Source organism: Hyperolius riggenbachi, chromosome 1 (genome assembly GCF_040937935.1).
Source record: "Hyperolius riggenbachi isolate aHypRig1 chromosome 1, aHypRig1.pri, whole genome shotgun sequence".
NCBI lineage: Eukaryota > Metazoa > Chordata > Amphibia > Anura > Hyperoliidae > Hyperolius > Hyperolius riggenbachi.
The window spans coordinates 213,347,825-213,373,659 of NC_090646.1; the positions used below are offsets into that span (position 1 = coordinate 213,347,825).

General features: G+C 41.0%; 1 protein-coding gene across 3 annotated transcripts in view; it reads right to left on the bottom strand.

The window, feature by feature from the left end:
• The window catches only part of AFG2A (AFG2 AAA ATPase homolog A), a 583,775-nt gene that overhangs the window by 541,350 nt on the left and 16,590 nt on the right, over window positions 1–25,835 (bottom strand). For all 3 annotated transcript variants that reach the window (XM_068280086.1, XM_068280104.1, XM_068280096.1), the window contains exons 4-7: window positions 12,613–12,674; window positions 10,327–10,938; window positions 4,867–4,996; window positions 3,510–3,566 (exon numbers count right to left, since the gene is read on the bottom strand). In XM_068280086.1, the coding sequence (XP_068136187.1) occupies window positions 3,510–3,566; window positions 4,867–4,996; window positions 10,327–10,938; window positions 12,613–12,674 (861 nt within the window). The remainder of the gene's footprint in view (window positions 1–3,509; window positions 3,567–4,866; window positions 4,997–10,326; window positions 10,939–12,612; window positions 12,675–25,835) is intronic.

The following is a 25,835-nucleotide window of genomic DNA, read 5'->3' on the forward strand; positions in this document are numbered from 1 at the left end:
TTTGATTGAACAGGGGGCCTCCTCGCTACTCTGACAGCACTGCCTCAAGACATGTTGGGGTATTCTTAGGGGAACTGTTCTGTCTGTTATCCATCTTTTTAATATTCCGAGGGTGAATCTTTTATTAACATGGTAAATTCCTGAAGCAAGCGGATAGAAACCAGCTGTATGCGCTGAATTCCACATTACTCTATAGGATATGTGTGTTGATGCTGCAAACCCAACTAACACAAACAAATATAAAATTGCTTTCTACAGACTTCAAGCATCCGTTTCTTTTGCCCTGCTTACAGTTTTCAGTATATTGTGTTTTAAAAAGGAAGTCTCATAATATACTGGTATTATGTACAGCCAGAGCAACAATGAATGACTAAACTGCACGCTTCAACCTCCCATCAAGAAAATGGTGTTCGTATGTTTGGCTCTTCCCCTACAGAGATTACTGTGTATGTGAAAATCCAATGCAACTGAGCACTGTTACATTTTTTATAATGAACCTCCTAATAAGGTTGGTTTTGTAATAGAGTGTGCCATTAAAGGAGCAGGAGTTGGGGTAAGTGTCACTACTTATCTACTGTTCCATATGGAATCCGACCATCTTCTCCAGAAGAGATTGCAGCTGTGCTGCATTTTCAAGTTCCCAGAAAGTCCCACACACAATGCATGCCGGAAGATGTAGTCTGCATCACATCCACAAACTACATTTCCCAGCTTGCATTATGATGATCCTGTGTCTACTTGTGGGAGGTAAGTCCACCACTTCCGCCCCCTTTTTAAACTGTTTTTAACTATTTTATTCTTACCTGGCGCCTCGTTTTGAACAATTGTTTATCCTGAGTGCCCACCCTTGGTGGAGGGGTGTTACCCCCTTTCTTCTACTTCTATGGAGAGCGACTTTTAACCCGAGTGGGTTCGGGTTTAATCTCCCCACCAGCCTACTGAGTGGTTACCAGAGGTAACAGAGAGTAACCCACCTTTGTGAGTATATTCTCATATATTTACTCTTATGACCAATTGGTTTGACATACTACACTATTGGGGCTCTCGATCTGCTTTGTTTTTCATGCACTATGATGCGTGCAACTTCGTTGGGAACTTGAAAATGCAGCATAGCTGCGGTCTCTCCTGAAGAAGACGGTGGATCCCATAAGGACAGAGGCAGAGGAGCAGCACCCTGTAGCCAACCCCTTTTTAAAAAAATGTTCATTTGCCTTTAAAGGTGTTCTAATGCTCAGCAAAATCGATGCTCCAGCATAGCCGCCTGATAGTAATTTTGACCGATTTCATGCTAAAATTAATTGAATCTCTATGGGCTGTGTGTGGAAGCAGTAGCAGTAAAGTATTGTATCGTGTGTGGAAGAAATAGATCCCGCTCAGATCTGGGCACCTTGAGTCAGAGTCAATCATAGTTGGTTAATTAGAAGTAGAAGGGCAAAACACCACAGTAAGGACATATAACCCCTCCCTACAGTCAGAATGTAGAGGTCTTCCAACTGCTGAAAAATCAGCTGTCTGACTTAAAGGACAACTGAAGTGAGAAGAATATAGAGGCTGCCATATTTATTTTATAGAGGCTGCCATATTTATTTCCTTTTAAACAATACCAGTTGCCTGGCAGCCCTGCTGATCTATTTGGCTGCAGTAGTGGCTGGATCAGACCAGAAACAAGCAGGCAGCTAATCTTGTCAAATTTGACAATAATGTCAAAAAATCCTGATCTGTATGCTTGTTCAGGGTCTATGGCTAAAAGTATTTGAAACTGAGGATCAGTAGGATAGCCAGGCAACAGGTATTGCTTAAGGAAATAAATATGGCAGCCTCCATATCCTTCTCGCTTCAGTTGTCCTTTCATGCTGATGGGGCACATTTATCAATATGTTTTGTATTCATTCATTGATGCATTTGTTACTTACCCAGCAATGAATTTAGACTGATGTTTGTGGGAGTTTAGGACTGGAATGGGTTTCTGAAAACCTCGAACTGATAAAATAGGACCAGAAATGCACCAGGAAGAGAAGTGTTAATAGGCAGGTGCACTGTGACACAAAATACTTTGCAGCGCAGTCTGACATAAGAGGTGACAATCTGGAGAAATTAATAAATCTTTACCATTGTTGTCTAGTTCCTGGGGTTGCATAACATTACTCTGAACCGCATCTTTGTTATCTGATTCATATTATGAATGTATATTATGCTGCCATTTCCCACAGGACATCATACAAACAGCACATTTAACAATGCATGTCATTAGCTGTACCTAAAAGCAGCTCACACTCTTACCACTACCACAGCTCCTAAGACCAGTTTGGGGAGGAACCAATCAATGCACCAGTATGTTTTGGGGATGTGGGAAGAAACCAAAAGGTCAGTGGAAACCCACACAAACACAGAGAAAACATATAAGATAAGGAACTTGGGACCAGGGCTGTGGAGTCGGTACAAAAATCTCCTGACTCTCAACTCCTCAGTTTATGAAACCTCTGACTCCAGGGCCCATATGCAATTCATTTTTTCACTTGCGTTACCTTCAAGGAGAACATTTTTATCTTCTCTTTAAACTAAATTTTCAGCATTTTACAACTGAAAACGTACCAAAAAGTTGGTAAAAAAAAGTGCTATCAAATTTATTTTGAGTATCTTCTTGCTTTCTGGTGGCTTAAAAGGCATTTTATGACAAGGTATGAAAATATCACTGAGAAGAAAACTCAGGTGAAAAAGTGAATTGCATATGGAACCAGGTACCCAAAATTGCTCCAACTCATCCACTCCGACTCCTTAGTCTAATTCTTACCAGGGCTGAGGAGTTGGTACAAAAATCATCTGACTCCTCAGTTTATTGAAACCACCGACTCAAGGTACCCCAAATTGCTCTGACTCTACAGCCCTGTTTGGGACCACAGCTATGCCAGGCTGGAGTGGCAATCACTGTGCAAGCCATCATGCTATAGTTAAACATAACATGGAACTGCTAGACATCTGTCCTAACATACAAGGCCAACACTGAGGTTCCATTTCCATCTGCACGCTGCGTGCAACACAGTTGGCCATCATGACGCACGGCACTATGTTGCGTTTGCAATCCCATTCATTTATAATAAAGGAACGCATGCAACCACAAGGTGAATCGACGGGGATGGCAGACACAGAAAGAGCAGTCTATGCACTTCTGGTGTCTCTGCAGATCACATACACTGCGTTTTGCTGCAAATACGATCAGCAACATGCAGATGGAAATGAGGCCTGAGCTATAAAATGACCCTCAGATAGTGTAAAGACAAGTAATTGGGATAACAGTGGATACTTATTCACATTATGTTGTTATATAGTGCTGACATCTTCTGCAGCACCAAACAGAATCAATTTTTGTATAGTTACATTTCTATGTAATACAATTAGAAAAGTTCAAAATGGACACAAGATTTATGTAAAACGGAGAAGTGGGGCTTAAAATAATCCTTTCAAGTTGCTCTAAAACCATCAGGCTTTTCAAAAAGGAAGCAAATGCTCACCGTTGTGATGCTTCAGCAAATATCTGCCGCAGTCTGGCTTCTGACTCTCCATAGTACCTGAAATAATAAAGAGAATGTGCTTATAAGAAATAAGCTATGGTTTTTCAACATCATAGTGCCTGATGTTTTAACAAGACCATTTTAAAACTGCCTGGTTGAACGTCAATCTCTTTTTTTTTTTTTTTTTTTTTTTAAACAAAAAGAAGTTTATTGACCTAATACAATTGCAGAAGAGTACAACAGTAGCAATAGAATACAGAACACATTTAACAAGTACATATGTACAGAAGTACGATAGCGAATTTAGACATGCCTAATGTACCTGAATAAAGCCTGGTTGCAAGAATAAAGAAAATAAAGTACCAGTATGTCATGTTTATTCACAGTCACCAAGCACCAGCAAATATACCATATTTTTCAGACCATAAGACAAAAATAGGGTAAACAAGTTAGTGCGTCTTATGGTCCGAATGAACGCCCCCCAATGTGGCAAGTGCAGAGACGCCACACTCGGAGACTTTTTTCATTCCTGGATCAAAGCAGCAAGTGCTGCTAATGTGTAAGGCCTCAGGGGCGTGGCTAGCATGGCTCCCTGAGCTTCCCTCCTCCTGGTATCCAGCAAGTCTATAGGGGTCCCTTTGATTTTTGGTCCATTGTAGACCTTTACACACTCCTATGAGTTCTGGTTCACCATGAGCTTGTTGGGTATTCTGTATCACTTAGTATAAAAGATGGTTTTAATTTAACTACAATGTACCTTTAAAAAGAGTGTTTTGCTGATAACAACCCAACACACTTTTCCACCCCTGGAAAATCAGAGTCCGAGAAAGGGATGTTGCTATAATTTCCTACTGTGCAGGTATCAGATTATTCTAGACATTCCAGGGATATCTGAAAGATTCTGCAGAAGGACTTTACTGGTACAATACTTAGGCTATCACTATCTGTTTACAGCTTAGTAACTCTGTGATATATTGCTTCACCAAACAGGGAATTAGCCATATATGTATAAAATGTTGAGAAAACAGACACAGACATAAATAAAGAGAGAATAAGTGCCAAGGGAGACATAAGAACAGTAGGATCATATGATAAAACTATAACCCCAACTACGCTTCCTTTGGAACATCGTTAAACAATTCATACAAAAACAGACCATGCAGTACTTTTAATTGGACGTGTCTGATATAGTCAGCATGCAGAAGTCTGCTTCAATTGGCAACAGATTTGCTTTCTGTGTTATTCACTCTACAAAGCAACAAGCCAGGAAGATACAAGCTGTCACAGTACAGTGCAGATCCTTCTACCAATGCTGTCTAGCCACACAGCAAAAGTCTCACATAGTGGATCAGCTTACTTGCTCATTATCTCTGGACCATTGATAACTGAAATATGAGCGCTGACTTCATTAGCGATAGCTCGTGCTATTAATGTCTTGCCTGTGCCAGGAGGCCCATAAAGTAGAACTCCGCGAGGAGGAGGAATGCCTGCAAATTAAACATAGTTCAAAGGTTATATTGTATATGGGTAGTAGACCTTTCCTAATAAAAAAACAAAAAGAGAATCCATCTTACTAAAGCAGTTGTTATCATACACTGTGAGATGGTTCCAAGACTAACAATTAAAAATATAATAGGTTCATTTTATTCAGAAAAAAAAAGATTGGAGACATATGAATGACTTTCAAAATGGTTAATAATGTACAGTGCACTTTGATATGTTTCATAAAAAAAATCGAAGTTAAATAAAGTTCAGTGAAAAAATGCTTTAAAGGAAACAAACTAAAAAAAAAACCTGCTGCAATCAAACCATATGTCTAACACTATATAATGTAAATATTAAAACAAACAGTAAAACAAGTCCAACACCATTCGATGCCAGAATGGCTGATCTTAAGGGACAAGTTTGAAAAAAATAAATAAATGGCAGTGTAACTGGAAACAGTGCGAGATGGCTGCTCCATGCAGTTTCATGAAGCTCCATACCAGGCCCATGTGTGAGAATTCATCATGATCAACCAACTGTGCCCTGTTCAGCCTGTGGTGACAAAATGATGTTAGCTGCCCTACTGACTTCCTGACCTTCATCCATATCATAGGACTCCAATATGTAAATCGGTCACTAACCCTTAAGAGAAACCGAGATGAAAATAAATTGATGAGATATACAATTGGATCTGTCCTCCTACTCCTAATAAATTACTTTTTTAGACAACTCATGGTTTTATCACAGCAGCTGATGTAACTGATACAGAAAACTGACAAAATGTGCAGAATCATAATGCAGAGTGTCAGTTTTTTTTCTGCACGCGAAAAACACATTAAAGAAAACCTGAACTGAAAATTAAAAGTCAAAATAAGCATACACAAGTCATACTTACCTTCCATGTAGTCTACTCCTCAATGTCTTTCTCCTGTCCCGCGTCCTGTTTGTTCCCTGTGATCAAGGGAATTTTCCGTCCTCCATTTTGAAAATGGCCATTACCCATAACAGCTTTCTGGTCAGCACACAGTTAAACTGTAACATCGCCCACTTGAGCCATAGGGAAACATGGACATTACCTGGAACATCAGTTTTCCTCTCAGCTATAACTGACAGCAACTGATATTTTACTGACAGCAACTGATATATTTCAGATCTGACAAAATATTGTCAGAACTGGAAGGGATTATTGTCAGAAGAAAATGGTGAGCTTCTGAGAGGAACTGATGGCAAGGTAACTCTGTAATGTTCATTTGAAGTTAGCTCATGTCTTTATTTTAAATATTTTTACTCAGTACAGGCTCTCTTTAAGTGTGAACTTGCCCACTGACTAAGATGAACTCTCAGTTTTTCTGTGTAGCAAACAGTCAAGTGTGTTCCCTGCCTTAAGGTTTTACTGTCTCTGCGAAAATACATGAACTATTGACCTGTTCATCTAACTCTTGCAGTCAGAAACCCAGTTATCTGCTTAGGAAAGTGTTTCACAGCAGTAATTTGTAATCAGTGAGGGACGCTATAGCCCAACTAAAAGAAAACTGTCAGATGCATAGCTTCATCTTTCAGGCAGGGAAAAAAAAAAGGGAGCACTTGACAAAGGGCAGACAGCCCGAAACGTTGAGCTTTCTTGCTGCTGTATAACCGCTGTTGAAAAGCAAATAAAAAAGCTGACATTTATCACAGAAGGGTCGAGTCCAGATTGGATTGTATGTGTATGGACCACATGTCTATCTCAACACATCACATGTCATCTCGGGTACACTTTAACCACCTTAGCAGCCAATTTATTTAGAAGCTTGCAAGTGCTCCAAGCCAATTTATTTTAGCACATTTTTCTTTATTTATTTGTTACACTTCCTTGCCTGTAATTAGTACTGCTGCAATGTGTATTTAAAATCACTTATCACTAGGGGGCAATGTGAGACAATAACAGAGGACTTCTGTATTCAGTTTCTATATTTTCTGCTAGTATAGAGAGATATCAAAGCCTTCCAAGAGCTTACAGCGCAAGTTCTGGCAACTGAGGTCAAAGGCAGTGCACTTATGTCAAACGAGGTAACTCTGTTGAAGCTGCTAATGGGTTAAAGCTTAGCTCTGTACAAAACACACACTGCAGCTCTCTCTAGTTCCTAACAGCATAGTAATTGTGAGCCCATCTGAGGAACCGTTAGTGATAGGACTATGTACTCTGTACAGCGCTGTGGAAGATGTTGGTGCTATATAAATTACAATAGTAATGTTGCTTGATGAAGGCATTTGCAAATATCTTTGTCTTCACAAAGACTTTTTGGTCTGACACTATAGGAGTCCAGGCCTCATCTAACCCCATAATGCACTGCAAGAAGGTTGAAGGACAAAGTGTCATTCACATGAGATACAGTGTCCTGCCACCAATGTAATAGATGGCTACAGAGAAAAGGGGAATGGAAAGTGTTATAATTCACAGAAACATAAAATATTTACTGACACTTATAACAAACAGAGTAACCAAGCAGCTCGGGGTGACCCAAACCACTAGGAATGTATAGGGGGGATAAAAGAGATCAAAAAGCCCTCCTACTGTGCCCTACTCTGGCTGTGTAAAATTTAAAGCTATAGGCTTGCTATACACCAGCGGTTCTGGATGCTAGCCTGGCTTACAGGGGCGAAAAGGGATAATATTCATATTCAGTAGTGGTGCATTGTAGGTAACCACAAATGTTCACTTATAGCTGAATTATTGCAAATTTCCTTCTGTTTTAAGAAGGTAAATCACACCAGTTATAACAAACAATATTCAACTGCTGCAAAATGTGCAGGCTTTCTAAAATAACCAATACATTATTTTATAAACAGGAAAAAATATAGCATGTCTATATTTGGCATGACGATCCTTTGTGTTTTAAACAGTATCAAATCTTCTGTCTACTTTCACTCAAATTTTTATTGAGGAACTTGGCAGGTTATTCCAAACATTTAGAAGAGCTAACCATAGGTCTATGGATTTAGGGTCTCGATTGTTTTTGCCTCTTTGTAGAATCCCTGACACTCTGTGAAATTGAGAAATAAGCTCAATGGGGGCCATGACATATCTCCTCTGACTTATCAGCTCTTTATAGCCTTGTCTGATCACCTGGGGTCATTGTCTTTCTGCAGAAAGTTGTTCATCATAAGATGAATATGTATCTGCCTGTACTTACTACTGGTAGGATTGATTCTGGACATATTTTCAATGCCGTGTGCAGCCACAAACCTGCAAGGAACCATCACCATGCTGGACTCCTGAAACCAAACACTCATGTTGGTATCGTTCTCCAGGCCTTCAGCAAACCAACTGCCTTCTGTTACAGCCAAATATTCCTAATTTGGACCCAACAATCTTCAGCACCTGCTGCCATTCTTCTGCAAATTAGTTTTATTCATTGTATTCAGCAACCCCAGCTTGTTAGAGCATGTATTTTCCTCACCCAGTGTAATTATGTTTTAACATACATGTTATCTTGATGATCACCAGTTTGGTACTGTTTTGTACTTAACCACTTCAGACTACAGAATTGATAGGGGTCATGTCCATTCATTACAGGCACTACGATTGGTTCAGGGAAGCCTTGCTTCCCTTCCCCAAACATCAAAATATCACCGGGTACGAGCAGCAGTCGCACACCTGCCACTTAAACATTGGACATGTACAGTATATGGGGCCAGTTAGACTTGGGGCTCATTTTCATATGTGTGCTTTCAGCTGCACTAATGGAAACATGATCACAGGGACATCAGACAGACTGCACTGTCTGCTGTTTCCATACATGCGCTGTGATTCACCACAGAATCGCAGTGCATGGCTGCCTGCATAATGAATGGGATTGCAAGCGCTGCCCCCCGGGGAGTCATGTGCAACGCAGAGCCACACTGAGTGCACAGCTCTGCATTGCATAATGGAAACAAGCCTTTAACCTTCCTGGCGGTAACCCCGAACGTAGTAGGGGTAAGCCGCGCAGGAGGTTTTCTCAGGCCCTGCTGGGTCGATTAACATAATTTTTTTTTTGCAACACGCAGCTAGCACTTTGCTAGCTGCGTGTGCACTCCGATCGCCGCCGCTCCGCGCCAATTAGCCGCCGCTCGCCGCGCCGCCCCCCAGACCCCGTGCGCTGCCTGGTCAATCAGTGCCAGGCAGTGCTGAGGGGTGGATCGGGACTCCCAATGACGTCACGACGTCGACGACATTGGTGAGGCCATCCCGCCCCTCACCATAGTGACGGGGGAAGCCCTCCAGGAAATCCCATTCTTTGAACAGGATTTCCTGATCGGAGATTGCCGGAGGCGATCGAAGCGGGTGGGGGGATGCCGCTGCACAGTGGCTATCATGTAGCGAGCCCTGGGCTCGCTACATGATTTTAAAAAAAAATTACAAAAAAACTGCTGCGCTGCCCCCTGGCGGTTTTATATAGACCGCCAGGAGGGTTAAGCGGTGCATATCTGGATGACTAAAGTCAAAGGCTGAAGTGGTTAAATATTTACACGTGTACCTTGGAGAACTAATGCTGTGTTAAAGGCAAAGGATGATCACACCAAATATTGAATTGATTTATACTTTCTTCTGTTTGTGCAGTTTGTAATTTGGTGATTCATAAATAAAAAAATATTATTTGCATTATTTCACAAGTGCCCAAGACTACTGAATAGTTTTGTATATACAGTATTCAAACCATGGACTATAAAAGCACAAAACAGAGGTTTTGTGCCTGGGTAGCGGAAAGTTAAAATGGACCTGAACTCTTGCACAGGACAGAAGAAAAACACAGATAAATGCACTCTGTATGTATATGTAGAGAGTTTAGCCTGTCTAATTCCCCCTCATCTGTGACTAATTATATGTGTAATTTGATCTCTCAGCTGTGTCAGCTGGTTGCCTTGACAGAGCTGCTAATTTGTAAAGAAAGGAAGTTAACCCTATGGCAGCGTCCATGAAAGCAGGAAGTAGATATACTGCAGATTTATTTCAGGATTTGTATCAGCTGTAATAAATAAATGTTTTTCTTTAAATGTCATTATGGTGTTGCTTATCATTTAGAGCAGAGCGGAAGTCCTGAGTTCAGGTACGCTTTAAAGCAGTGTAAATTTATATGACAGGTCTGCAGTCTGGAGTAGACCAAGCAGGACTGCCAAGGAGAAGGAAAGTTCCATGATGTTGTTACAGTAAAACAGTTATGGCAGCTAATAGAAGCAGCAGAAGGACACATTTTCTTCCCAAGTGCAACTTCTACAGCCAAGAAAACCTGATCAGAAGTCTGCTTTTATCAAACATCGGATATAACCAATTCTGAACAGAACAAATTCAAAGTATAATGTTTCAACTTACCATAAGCTTTAAAAAGTTCAGGCTGTTTCAAAGGTAGTTCTAGGGTTTCCCGAATCTCTTTCAATTGTGTTTGTAAGCCACCAATCATATCATAGGATACCTTGTTTTTAACATCATCTTCCATCGGGGAAGTCACCTTTGGACTTGAGCATCTGACTTTAGTTTGTGGAGATATGTAATAGAAAGTATCTGTGCTGCACGTAGCCCCAGGTTTCCTAAAGGAGGATATCTTCTGACTGCTATCACCAGTACCAGGAGTGACACAAACAGGACTCTGGGAAGTCTCTGGGGGTGGCTCTCCCGTGTTCTGTACTTCACAAGAAGCTTCCTTGTCAACAGAAGATGATGGCTCTCTACCATCATCAGCTTTGCGTGGAGTACTGGTGGCACCTGCACCCTGATGGTCCTCAATGTCAAGCAAACTGAACTGTAAGGACAAATCCATGCTACTGCAATCCACATTGCTTTTTTCCAGAATGGTGTGATGTGCATTGCTGGGAAAATATTCCTGCACTGTCCCATCGGGTCCTTTAATATGAGTCACTTGTAAGGAGCAAGGCCGGCCAAAGAAACTCAGGCTTATAAAATTTCCAGGTAAAACAATCTTCCCATCTAGAACAAACATTGGTATTGTAAAGAAAAACAAGTGAACACAGTCAACACTACACATTCTAGGACAGGTCTCATATACAGGGTTGTTTTAGAGGATGTTTTAACCACTGTGGTTTTTCAGACAGTATATTTATGTCCTCTGAAATTTCATCTAAAGCACCAGGGGCGTAAATATTTTTGTTCTGCTACTTATGAGCACAGCGCGTGTGCTTACTAAAATGAGCATAAAACAATGTCATGGCTGCTCTGATATATAGAGCAGAGCAGGATCCTAGTTGTACAGTAGCTGTATTATCTCTATTATATAATCTAACCTTCTTTCTTCTGACGGCTTTGTCGGGCTCAGGCACTCAGGCAGGAATGTGCTGCTTGCTTGTGATAGGATAGAAGCTATACACACCCTCTCCACACCCCCTGCAGGCTCTGTGTGAGTCACAGATTGAGCTCCTCTCAGCCTATCACACTCTGGTTAGCAGCCATGTCTTTTGTTTGTAAACACTGCCTAAAACTGGCAATCACAAGCCGGGATCGCAGCAGGGAGTGGCAGAAACAGCACAGAGGGGCCCAAGAGAACATAATGAATAGAATGGTATGTTTTTTATTGTAAGAATTTTAGAGTACAGATTCTCTCTAAGGTTAGGCGTGGGATTTTAGGGTTAGGCTTCAGGAAGGCGGGGGGGTGGTTAGACATCAGGAAGGGGGGGGTTAGGGTTAGGCGTTAGGAAGGGTGGGGGTTTATGGTTAGGCATCAGGAAGGGGGAGGTTTAGGGTTCGGCGTCAGGAAGGAAGGGGGAGGTTTTAGGGTTAGGCATCAGGAAAGGGGGGGGGGGGTTAGGGGTCAGGAAGAGGGGTTTTAAGGTTAGGCATAAGAGGAGGAAGGGTTCTCTGTGAGAGTAGTGTTAGGTTTAGTTGTAATAAAATATTGGTAACATTTGCCTATGGTTTACTATCATCATTACCACTGTAAATATTTTTTTGTTTTCATTTGGCACCCAATTCACAGCTGTATTTATCGTTTTCAGTTATAAGGGCTTCACCAGATGCCCATTTTTTCTCTATTTCATGCATGCGCTCCTTTTCTTTCCAAGGCTCCGCATAGGGCCGGATCTCTGGAAAGGCCACAAAGGCCTTGGTCGGCAGCTGGCCAAGGGGCGGCTGGACATGGACGATGGATTGCTGCATATGGAAGAAGAGGCTGCAAATGAAAAATGTAAGCTACAAATAAGGAGCAACATATGGACATTGGGAGCTGCTGCTCAAGGGACCTGTATATAACTGAAGGGGTTGCTCTGCATGCAGGTTAGACAGGGAACTACACTATGCTGCACATGGAAGGGGAGCCGCATGAAAGTTGGCCTAGAGGCGGGAAAACCATAAATCCGGCCTTGCTTCCGCATATCTCAAACCTCTCAAGCTGTTCTTGAAAAGATATCTGTTATAAAAGTTGTCTTTTGTACTTGCCTACACCAATCCAATGAACCATTGGAAGTACACAGAAAGCACCTATTTTTGTCTGTCTTACATAATACTTCAAATATCAAGCTACACATAGTGACATAGATAGTGAGTTCCTATGTGGACATTGACAGATGTGAATGGTTCTATGTACTCTATAAAACGCTGCAAAACATGTCAGTTTTCTATAAATAAGGGAAATAAATAGAGATTTCTTACCCATAAACCTTAGTAGAAAAGAAGACAGTTCTTCTACATTGACAGCATCAGCATCCTTTTCCCTGTGATGATGAATGGAAACAAACCGACATGGTGAATAAAGGCCTTTCACATATAATGTGTGCTGGCACTGTGTCTCACACATGTTACTGTTTAAGCTTTATCAATCTCTCTGGTAACAAGCTTAACCCGATTTGCTATGCTATATGTACTTGTCCAGAAGGAAAACAAATTCTGAGTAGTTCTCCTACGGGGAACTTGTGTTTCACACAGGTCAAATAATAACACATAAAGGAATTCATTCAGGCCAGTCCAATATTCCAGTCCACATCTAGAGCACAGCAAACATGCTCTGTTCAATGTGTGCTTACAGGTAATGTGCAGTATCAATACAGGCTGAGGGACTTTTCCATTTCACACAGTTAAAAGTGGAAATATTTTAACATTCACCAGATTTGACTATTTCCGGTATTAGTATATATAGTATAATCTTTTACCTGGCACATTTTTAAATTTCCCTCATATATTATTTTTAGAAATTGTGTCCTGCATAAGGAAAAAAACTGGACACACTGGCCTCAATTATGTTAACTATGTGCGTAAATATTTTTTTATCTGTAATATACAGCAATCGGTATTTTCCCTTTTTTGGGCAATTCAGAATGATTTTTGCGCATTTCCGGAAATACAGTAAAATGTGTGAAAAATTGTGTAAAGGTGCGGTATATTAGTCGCAAGCATGCAGTAAATAATAATAGTCTTTAAATATCTTCCATAAATTAGGATAGTTTTTGGAAGGTGTTTTTGTTTTGTTTTTGGGGGGGGGGGGGGGTAAAAAAAAAAAATCCGGTAAATATTTGGATTTTTATTTCTACTACTCTTTTCTATTACACAGCTTGAATAGGAACTCCATAAGATGTCCTCACTCATTAGTTTCTGAGCATACTATTAGTGGGCTAACAGGAAGTAATGTGAATATGTATTACTTTCGTTATTACAATGACCGCAGGCATCTCATGGATGCCGGCGATCACTGACACGGGGACTTAGATCAATGAATGCGTTCCCATTCACTGATCTCCCCACTAACAGGTGGTGGTGCAGCGGCGGTCACAGCGAGATACGTATATCTATGCCTCTGGAGTTATAACTTTCTGTCATTCATACATATATAAACTCTTCCAACAGGCATTTGGCTTTTTCACATATTCTTTAGTAAATTGTATATATTTTTTAGATAGTAGTAACTTCTCAGCAGCTCTAATAGACACACTACTGTGTAGACTGTAGAGTTCTACTACACAAAACAATCATTTGTAGTCATTGCGGTTAACTGTCAGTAAGTAAGCAGATGCATGGTCAGTACGACCAGGAAGCATGCACTGTCCTATAGAAGCAGGAGAGATGGGAAATTCCTCACAATTCCTGGAGTGAAAACTAGTTTTGGGGAAGAAAAAGTGTGTCTTATATGCTGTACAATACTATATATATATATACACAGGATCTTCTCAAAAAAATAGCATATTGTGATAAAGTTCATTCTTTTCTGTAATGTACTGATAAACATTAGACTTTAATATATTTTAGATTCAAATACACACAACTGAAGTAGTTCAAGCCGTTTATTGTTTTCTTATTGATGATTTTGGCATACAGCTCATGAAAACCCAAAATTCCTATCTCAAAAAATTAGCATATTTCATCCGACCAATAAAAGAAAATTGTTTTAAAAACAAAAAAGTCAAACTTCAAATAATTATGTTCAGTTATGCACTCAATACTTGGTCGGGAATCCTTTTGCAGAAATGACTGCTTCAATGCGGCGTGGCATGGAGGCAATCAGCCTGTGGCACTGCTCAGGTGTTATGGAGGCCCAGGATGCTTCGATAGCGGCCTTAAGCTCATCCAGAGTGTTGGGTCTTGCGTCTCTCCTGATAGCTAGCTGCATTGACCCTGCCCTTGATTAAACACAGTGGACCAACACCAGCAGCTGACAAGGCACCCCAGACCATCACTGACTGTGGGTACTTGACACTGGACTTCAGGTATTTTGGCATTTCCCTCTCCCCAGTCTTCCTCCAGACCCTGGCACCTTGATTTCCCGAATGACATGTAAAAATTGCTTTCATCCTAAAAAAGTACTTTGGACCACTGATCAACAGTCAAGTGCTGCTTCTCTGTAGCCCAGGTCAGGCGCTTCTGCCACTGTTTCTGGTTCAAAAGTGGGTTCATGCTTCCATCTGCTGAAAAGCTTTATGGAGATGAAGATTTCATTTTTCAGCACGACCTGGCACCTGCTCACAGTGCCAAAACCACTGGTAAATGGTTTACTGACCATGGTATTACTGTGCTCAATTGGCCTGCCAACTCTCCTGACCTGAACCCCATAGAGAATCTGTGGGATATTGTGAAGAGAAAGATGTGAGACGCAAGACCCAACACTCTGGATGAGCTTAAGGCCGCTATTGAAGCATCCTGGGCCTCCATAACACCTGAGCAGTGCCACAGGCTGATTGCCTCCATGCCACGCCGCATTGAAGCAGTCATTTCTGTAAAAGGATTCCTGACCAAGTATTGAGTGCATAACTGAACATAATTATTTGAAGATTGACTTTTTTTTGTTTTAAAAACACTTTCTTTTATTGGTCGGATGAAATATGCTAATTTTTTGAGATAGGAATTTTGGGTTTTCATGAGCTGTATGCCAAAATCATCAATATTAAAACAATAAAAGGCTTGAACTACTTCAGTTGTGTGTATTTAAATCTAAAAGATATGAAAGTCTAATGTTTATCAGTACATTACAGAAAATAATGAACTTTATCACAATATGCTAATTTTTTGAGAAGACCCTGTATATATATATATATATATATATATATATATATATATATATATATATATATATATATATATATATATATACACATATATATACACACATATATATATACACACACACACACACACACACACACACACACACACACACACACAAGGGGTCACTGAGGAAGGGTTTTAAGGGGTTAATATACAGGAATGGTTAAGTCATCAAAGGTTTAAAAAGCGTTCACACTTAAAGGACTACTGAAGCGAGAATGCTATGGAGGCTGCCATATTTTTCCTTTCAAACAATACCAGTTGCCTGTCTATCCTTCTGATCCTCTGCCTCTAATATGCTTAGCCATAGACCATGAACAAGAATATGCAGGTGTTTCTGACATTATTGTCAGATCTGACAAGATTAGCTGCATGCTTGTTTCTGGCGTTTTTCAGACACTACTGCAGCCAAATAGATCAGCAGGGCTGCCAGGCAACTGGTATTGTTTAAGCTTTGCAAAAACACATTTGCCACCCATGTAATGTATTTCAGTGGCATCATATTGTATTTCAGATTACAGAATGAGCAAATTTGCATTTGCGAATTTTCAGCATTTAAAATTTGCATGACAGTGTGTGTGTGTGCGTGCGTGCGTGCGTGCGTGCGTGCGTGTCTGTGTCTGTGTGTGTAATGCATGAATTGGTTTCAACGCAAGACAAATCGGTATGCAGAAAAAAAAAGTGTTTTGTTTGAAAAAAAAAAAGGCATGTGTTGTTTATGTAAAGTAGCTGTGAGGTGTTTGCGTGCTTTTGAGCTGCAGGTAGGAGTGCTGGAGCGGACATTGAGAGAAGGCAGACAGAATGTCAGGTGGCATAATAAGCCATTGCAAGTTTACAATGGAAAACCTCATAGTTAAGGTGCAGAAATGATCCTGCATTATGATAAGGCACAGGCAATACAGGGACCTCAGTACCAGCCGGAGGACATAGGAGGAAATCACCTCCTCTACATTTAATAGCCCCGACATTTTGGACAAATAAAAAGGGGCAAATATGGCAAGTTTATTTTTTTTATTTAATTTATTTGAGTCACGTTTTGTATTTTGGTATTTATTTTTACTCAGTAACCCCAGGCAGAATCTCTTCCACCCACGTAAAATACTACTCCTCCCATCCTCCTCTCTAGGCCAGGGTTTCTACCACAATCATTATACACATGTGCAGACCACAAAGATGTACTTTTCAATGGAGGGTTATTGGATTAATAATAATAATAATCCAATAACAGTTCATGTCCCTACACCAGGCCTACCATATGTAAAGTTATCCATTTCTGTTTTATTTTCCTGTATAGTAAAATATGCATACATTGGCCTCAATTCACTAAGCTTATCTCCTGTCTTTAATAACGTTTCTAGAGTTATCACCATAGTGATGAGGCATGTAGTATTCAGGAAACATTTTACCTCAGGCAAACCTAAATTAACACTTCTGTCTTTAAGTTAACTCTTCAATCCTTAAAGAGAACCTGAGGTGGGATTTAATTATGTTAGTGGGGCACAGAGGCTGGTTGTGCACACTAACACCAGCCTCTGTTGCCCCATGGTGTGCCTCCAGAACCCCCCTGCGCGCCGCTATACCCCCCGCAGTGCTGGCGACACACAATGTGTCGCCAGCACAATGTTTACATATGCGCTGTCTGTCAGCGCCGCTCTCCCGCCTCCTCCGTATCGGCGCTACCCACCCGTGTCCCTTCCCTCCCGCTGATTGGAGGGAAGTGACGCGGGCGGGTAGCGCCGATACGGAGGAGGCGGGGGAGCGGCGCTGACAGACAGCGCATAGGTAAACATTGTGCTGGCGACACGCTGTGTGTCGCCAGCACTGCGAGGGGTATAGCGGCGAGCAGGGGGGTCCTGGAGGCACACCATGGGGCAACAAAGGCTGGTGTTAGTGTGCACAACCAGCCTCTGTGCCCCACTAACATAATTAAATCCCACCTCGGGTTCTCTTTAAAATAACTCCAGAGTTAAAGACAGGCTGTTTATTAACTGTGTGTGAAAATAACTACAGAGGAGGTAAATTAACTACAGAGGAGGTAAATTAACTACAGAGGAGGTAACTTAAGGAATGAAGAGATAAGATAACTCTCTCACTGTGTGGAGGTAAGTTTTCTCTTGCCTTATTATCTCCAGCATGATCTTAGTGAATTGAGGCCATTGTTTTGAAATCATATATTTATATAATCAAGATAGAAAATATTCCACAATTATTTAAACTACAGTGGGATGCGAAAGTTTGGACAACGTTGTTAATCGTCATGATTTTCCTGTATAAAATCGACACACACAGTGATATTTGAAAAGTGAAATGAAGTTTATTGGATTTACAGAAAGTGCGCAATAATTGTTTAAACAAAATTAGGCAGGTGCATAAATTTGGATATTGTCATTTTATTGATTCCAAAACCTTTAGAACTAGTTATTGGAACTCAAATTGGCTTGGTAAGCTCCGTGACCCCTGACCTTCATACACAGGTGAACCCAATTATGAGAAAGAGAACTTAAGGGGGTCAATTGTAAGTTTCCCTCCTCTTAATTTTCTCAGAAGCATAGCAACATGGGGATCTAAAAACAACTCCCAAATGACCTGAAGACAAAGATTGTTCACCATCATGGTTTAGGGGAAGGATACAGAAAGCTGTCTCAGAGATTTCAGCTTTCTGTTTCCACAGTTAGGAACATATTAAGGAAATGGAAGGCCACAGGCTCAGTTCAAGTTAAGGCTGGAAGTGGCAGACCAAGAAAAATCTCCGATAAACAGAAGCAATAAATGGTGAGAACAGTCAAGTCAACCCACAGACCAGCACCAAAGACCTTCAACATCATCTTGCTGCTGCAGATGGAGTCACTGTGCATCATTCAACCATTCGGCGCACTTTAGACAAGGAGATTCTGTATGCAAGAGTGATGCAGAGGAAGCCTTTTCTCCGCCAACAGCACAAACAGAGCCGCTTGAGGTATGGTAAAGCACATTTGGACAAGCCAGCTTCATTTTGGAATAAGGTGCTGTGGACTGATGAAACTAAAATTGAGTTATTTGGGCATAACAAGGGGTGTTATGCAGGGAGAAAAACAACACAGCATTCCAAGAAAAACACCTGCTACCTACAGTAAAATATGGTAATGGTTCCATCATGCTTTGGGGCAGTGTGGCCAGTGCAGGGACTGGGAATCTTGTCAAAGTTGAGGGACGCATGGATTCCACTCAGTATCAGCAGATTCTGGAGACCAATCTCCAGGAATCAGTGACAAAGCTGAAGCTGTGCCGGGGCTGGATCTTTCCACAAGACAACGGCCAAAAACACTGCTCAAAATCCACTAAGGCATTCATGCAGAGGAACAGGTGCAACTTTCTGGAATGGCCATCTCAGTCCCCAGACCTGAATATAATTGCAAATCTGTGGTGTGAGTTAAAGAGAGCCTTCCATGCTTGGAAACCATCAAACATGAATGAACTACAGTAGAGATGTTTTGTAAAGAGGAATGGTCCAAAATACCTTCAAGCAGAATCCAGACTCTCATTGGAACCTGCAGGAAGCATTTAGAGGCTGTAATGTCTGCAAAAGGAGGATTTACTAAATATTGATTTCATTTATTTTTTGTGGTGCCAAAATGTATGCACCTGCCTAATTTTGTTTAAACCATTATTGCACACTTTCTGTAAATCCAATAAACTTAATTTCATATCTCAAATACCACTATATCAGGGCTTTTCAACCTGTGGTACGCGTACCACCAGTGGTACTTTGCTGTTGGCCAGGTGGTACACCTGAGGTTTACCTGCCACTTGTCCTGGTCCCATCTTGCCTCCACAAAGTTCAGCACCCCCACGCTCGCTCCTCGCTGTGCTGCCCTGTGGCATACTTCAGACCTCAGATCAGTGGTGAAGAGACAGCCAGGCGAATGGTGCATAGTGTCAGTGTGGTTACTGCTGATCTGAGGTCTGAACTATTCTGCAGGGCAGCACAGCGAGGACCTCGGGGGATAAAGGGGCTTCCCCATTCCTCCACAGTAGAGGGGATCCAGTGATAGGACACCTAAAGATCGCCTTGTCAGCAAACCCGCATACGCAGTAGCAGCTCTCCGCTTGAATTCTGGTGGAAATAGCCGAGCATGATTGGGTGCGCTCTACTGCGCAGGCACACGGGTGGCACTTGTACATTTTCAGGTGATAAAAGTGGTACAATTAGTGAAAAGATTGAAAAGCCCTGTCCTATATGATATATTTAACTGACATTTTTTATCATAACAACCAACAATGTATACAGGAAAATCATGACGATTAACAAGGTTGCCCAAACTTTCGCATCCTACTGTATGTAATGTGACCCTTAAAAAGGGTTGAAACCAGGGTTAACAGATGATAACTTGGTTGAGCGGTTATACTAAACTACAATGAAGTACCAAATATATGCTTATATGCACATCTACTTATGCACTAAGCTAGTACTACACATTTAGCTTGAGGTTGAAAGTAATTGAAACAAATCTTCCCATTGCTTTCAGTCACGTTCCATCACTTCCGATCTCACATGAACTATTAGGTAGAACACTGAAATGGATTGAATTCTAGAAAAAAAAATTCTTAGGAATGCTCAGGCTGCGGTAAAACGGTAAAAAAAAATGCCTCACAAAACTGCCATGCATATTATGAGCTGTGCTGCAGCCCAACATGGTGATGATGTACTGGTTGGTTTCAGAAACACAATGTACAAAGCACTAAGGGCCTGAGCACAATTGTGAACTTCAGAGCATATTTTTAGCATTACCAATATTACAGACTGTTATGCATTGGTTAAAAATGCACAAAACCACACCTTTTCTAATTCAGACCCATCAATTCTTTGGAGCTGCACCAAAAATGTGCAAGGACCTCGGGCCTTGCGGATTACAGTTCAACATCCCTCCCTGACATATAGGGATAATCCTTCCCCTGCAACTCATATTGTACAAGGCCCTGCTTCCACTATTTATTTATTGTATTTATAAAGTGCCAGCATATTACGCAGCGCTGTACGTACGTTAGTTAAGGTTACAGACAATATTTAGGGGTGACATACAGCAATAGGACAATACAGGAATACATGCAAACCAGATAACGCAGCACAGTATGAGTACAAGGTAATGCTTAGTCACTGGATGGGAGCATGGAGATTAGGCAAGTCGAGTTCACTCAGATTCATAGGATGAGTGTACGGTAATGGAGGTGCGTGACCAGGTAGGAGACATAAGGAGGAGGACCCTGCCCGAAGGCTTACAATCCGAATCGGTCGATTTTTCCGCAGATGAAAATGAAAGCAATATGGCAGCCTATTGAAATCAATAGGTGGTTTTTGATCCTTGTGTGGGAGAAAAAGAAAAAAAAAACTGTGTCTGCTACCTTTTTCTTGGACATCACCTCTAAAATCCCCATGCTAGCAGGGGAATTTGAATGCGATTTTGCAGCTACACGGGTGCCGCATCTGTCGCGAATATGTGCCACGTCTGTGTCGGAGACGTACATCGAACTCCAGTGGGCGTAAGGCCTACATGCATCTGATTGAAAAAAGGTATAAACTACGTGGTAGGAGGTTGAAACAAACGTACGGTAATACTGTTAACAAGATTGCTTGGCAGTGCTCTCATAATACATAGATTTGGATAAACAGTTTCCACTGTAAAACTAATTTATTTGAGACACCACCTAATACTTGCAAGTAATCAGAAATATAATGCTTCAGTTGCTTTTTTTCCCCTAAATATTTATGGTTAACACTATGGTTCATTTAAATGTCTACAGTAAGAATATGTGTGGTTAGGTTAACCAGTTTTCATGGGAGATTTTTATACAAACGGTTAATGTGTACTTCAAGTTAGCTAATAAATGATATTGTGCTGATACAAAACTTTCTGTGAAAGCTATTTTTAAAAATAAAAATATGGAAGAGAAATAATGAGTTTCACCACTAGATGGCATTGTTGTCCCATTTAAATATTCACACTTCTGCTTTGCAATAGCTGTGCTTTTCTTTGTACTAAAAACTGACCAAAATACCTATGTTCAGATTATAATATGCTCAATATTAAAGGTATCAAAAAATTGTCAGTTTAGTTCCTGAACCTAATAAAGCAAATGTGTAAGTTCCCCTTAAATGGTATGGCTGTGTTTAATGCTCTATTCACATGACAGAAGCACCAAGTTCCGGATACAGATCTGGAACCAAAACTACATGGTGTACACCTACACAAGTTTTTATGGGCACGTTATACTCATAAGGGATGGATCGGGAGCTGCAAAAAGATTACCTGCTGCCCCGTGTACCTGCCTCTTCACAGGGGCCAGAGGCTAAACACATAAATAAATAAAAAGAAGCAGCTCGGGTACAAAATCAGATACTTACCTTAAAGTGGTCTGAAACTCTGACATAACATTCAATAAAAATGTGTTTATCTACTTTTCATTACTCGTACAATTATCATATTTGCTTTTGTGCATAAGTAATATTGTCGGTTTATAAATTACAAATTTCCAAAAGTGTATTTTATCTTGCCCTGAAAGCTGCCGCTGCCTTTTATCCCAACTGCTTTTTATTATATATTAAAATCTTCTAGTGAGCTGTTCTGAACTGTGTGTGTGCCTGAAGCAGAGAGAGCTTCACAGAGAGCACTGTTTACAGACAATGTAATATTGGAATGTAAACAAAGATACTGTTATCTCCAGTCTGGATGTGGATTTGTAGCTGAATACCAGGACAAAGTGCTTTGTTTAACCATTTCCAGAGATGTTCTGCTACACATTTTGTTCTGGGATAGTAGCTTTAACTACTTCGGCCTCCTGGACGTACTAGCTACGCCCAGAAGGCCATGTGCGCGTCCGCGCGCTCCCGTGGCCGATAGCCAGGCAATCAGTGAATCGGGCTATGGTGCCCGATCACTGATTCCTCTCCGCCGCAGAAAAAGCGACAGCTTCTCTCGGAAGCTTCGCTTTTTCTGGCTGTTGCATGGGGGATGCGTCTCTCTAAGGACCGGTTCACACTAGCGTTCCAGGTCCGGTTTCCCCGGACCAGAACGCACCGTATACTGTACAAACGGACCCGGATGTGAATGGATACATTGTTTATCAATGTATCCATTCACACCCGTCCGTCTGTCAGGATCCGGATCCGAGTCCGGGATGCGGTCTGGGCTGCGTTCAGGATTTTTCCAACATGCAGCATTTTTCCGGAACACAGCTCCGGCCGCCGCACCTGACCCTGAACCTGACCATTTTCCCCGCACCATAGGAAGTGATGAGAAACGGAAGTTTCTCATCACACTGGCAATAGGAACCGGGCCTAAGCGGAGAGTGACGTCATGTAAATAAACTCATGGCCGCCATCTTGTGGCCAAAAAGTAAAACTACAACTAAAAGTGAAAAAATTAAAAGTCAACACACATTTACATTATAAAAATACTGTTTTACATCCCACCCTCCCAAAAATATCCACATAAAATGTTTAATATAAAAAAATTAAAAAAAAAATCTAAATATTTACCTAAGGGTCTAAACTTTTTAAATATCAATGTAAAGATGAAATATTTCTATATATATATATATATATATATATATATATATATATATATATATATATATATATATATATATATATATATATATATATTTATTTTTTTTTTTATTTTTTTTTTTAAACTTGTAAATAGCGATAGATGCAAAACAGAAAAAAATTCACCTTTATTTCCAAATAAAATATTGTCGCCATACATTGTGATAGGGACATAATTTTACCGGTGTAATACCCAGGACATATGGGCAAATACAGTACGTGAGTTTTAATTATGGAGGCATGTATTATTTTAAATCTATAATGGCTGAAAACTGAGAAATAATGAATTTTTTCCGTTTTTTTTTTCTTATTCTTCCTGTTAAAATGCATTTACAGTAAAGTGGCTCTTAGCAAAATGTACCACCCAAAGAAAGCCTAATTGGTAGCGGAAAAACAAGATATAGATCAGTTCATTGTGATAAGTAGTGATAAAGTTATAGGCTAATGAATGGGAGGTGAACATTGCTCGGATGCATAAAGTGAAAACGACTGAAGGCTGAAGTGGTTAAAGAATACCCGAAGTGACATGTGACATGATGAGATAGGCATGTGTATGTACAGTGCCTAGCACACAAATAACTATGCTGTGTTCCTTTTTTTCTTTCTCTGTCGGAAAGAGTTAAAGTGAACCTCCGGACTAAAAATCGACTCAGCAGCACTGAAAAGGCTTTGTGTTTTTTTAACAGTTTCACAGCATCAGAACTTTGTTTCTCTTATACAAGCCTCATTTTTAGCTGCACAGAAGAAAACTGCCCGGGCTTTTTCCCCCTGATGCTGTGCAAAGCATGATGGGATTTCTGATTTTGTTGTTCTCGTTCTGCTGTTTTGGTGCAATTTTTTTTTACATTTTGAATTTGACATTTGAAGCCTAGCGTGTGCAGCTGAGAGGGGTAATCAGGACACAGGATAGTTGGAACTGTGTCACCTCCTTTCAACCAAAAAGATGGCTGCCCCCATGACAAAGATGGCAGCCCCCATGAATCACAAACATTTGCCTGTTCTTTTAAAACAGGGTGGGTAAGAGATTATATTACCTATCTATTCTAATTAACTAATGTAACTTGATGTCAGTATGTTTGTTTAGGCTAAAGATCCCCTTTAAATATCAGGTATGCAAGTGGCTGACTCAGTCCTGACAGGTAGTGACTACAGTGTGACCCTCACTGACAAGACATTCCAACTATAACACACTTTTCTACCAGAAATGGCTTCTGAGAGCAAAAAAGAGATAAAAAGGGGAATTTCTTATCAGTTAGGGTCACACTGTAGTCCCTTCCTGTCTGAGTCAGGACTGAGTCAGCCACTTGCATACCTGATATTTAACTCTTTCAGGCAGAGAAAGAAAAAAAAAAAAAACACAGCCTAGTTCCGCACCCGCCGGACGCGGCTGGATAGCGTGTGCGAGACGCAGAGGACTTTGTAACAACTTTTTATCGGCCAGAGGGAACTGCAGCAGGATTGAGTGAGTGAGATAAGCGGCAGAGGTGTACGCCTTGCCATAAGCTGAGTGCAGTTATGCTGGATCCGCTGTATACGCTGACTAGTGTTTGCCTGTGAACTGTAGGGGCTGGCCTTACTGTGTACTTCACATGTGGTGGAGCTTTTTAATGCAACTTTTTTATGAAGTTTTATAATAAAACTAGACGCTTTTACGCTATGAGGAGGCCCCTCCTGTCTTGCTTATTTGCATATACAGATCTGGAGCAGCTGAAAGCGGATTGCCAGTGAGGCTGCGGGGTGGCCAATACCCCGAAGGCAATAACGGGCCCAGGTGGCCGCAGGATCTGGTGAGTTTCCCCCTGAAGGGGGGTCTGCTTTCATTTATTTATCCTCTGATGTTTAAAGCACAAGTATCTTAGAGCGCTGATCCCATTGAACTTTGATTGATGGTGCACACATCTAGGAATAGCGCTCCCAACAGCTAAATTGTTGAATTTATCGAGGATTGGACTGTGGTTGATGCTTGTTGGGGTGATTTCACCTTAATTAATTAACATTTGTAATTTGCATATATATACACGAGCGCAGTATTGGGGTGTTATATATTTTTATAGGCACTGTACATACACATGTCTATCTCATCATGTCACGTCACTTCGGGTATACTTTAAGGGCTTGTTCACACTACAAGAGCTTTTCTAAGCGCTTTGTGATTTTAAAAGCTCTTGCTAATGTTATCCGATGTGCGCATTCACACTGGAGCGAGGTGATTTTGTAAAAATCTGTCATAGCATTGCATTAGCAAGAGCTTTTCAAAATCTCTAGCGCTTCAAAAACTCTTGTAGTGTGAACAGACCTTCAAGCTGTAGGAATCTTTTAGAGCAAAGTAGAAATGTTGACTATCAGACCACTTTAAGAGAAGGAAGCCTTAGGATTCTTTTGAGGTTTCCCTTGCTACTCCATTGTCCTCCATTGCTGAGCACAGCTCTCCTCTTCCTGGATCTTGGCCGAGTAATAGCCGACCAAGCCCACCCGCGCTTGCGCAGTGGCTGCGGACCCACGCGGCTACTGAGCGGCCATGGTCCGAGATTGGGGGACCGCACTCAGTATTGGGGCTTCCGACCACCGAGGGAAGCCTCAATAGGATCCTGAGGCTTCCTTCTCTTCAGGGTAAGTATTTGATTTTGAAACCGACCTTCGGTTCGGGTTCACTTTAAAGAGGTATTAAACTCTGACATAACATTCAGTAAAACATGTTTTCCTATTTTTTACTAACCATACACAGGGCCGGTTCTCTCGTGAAGCAATGTGAAACATTTGC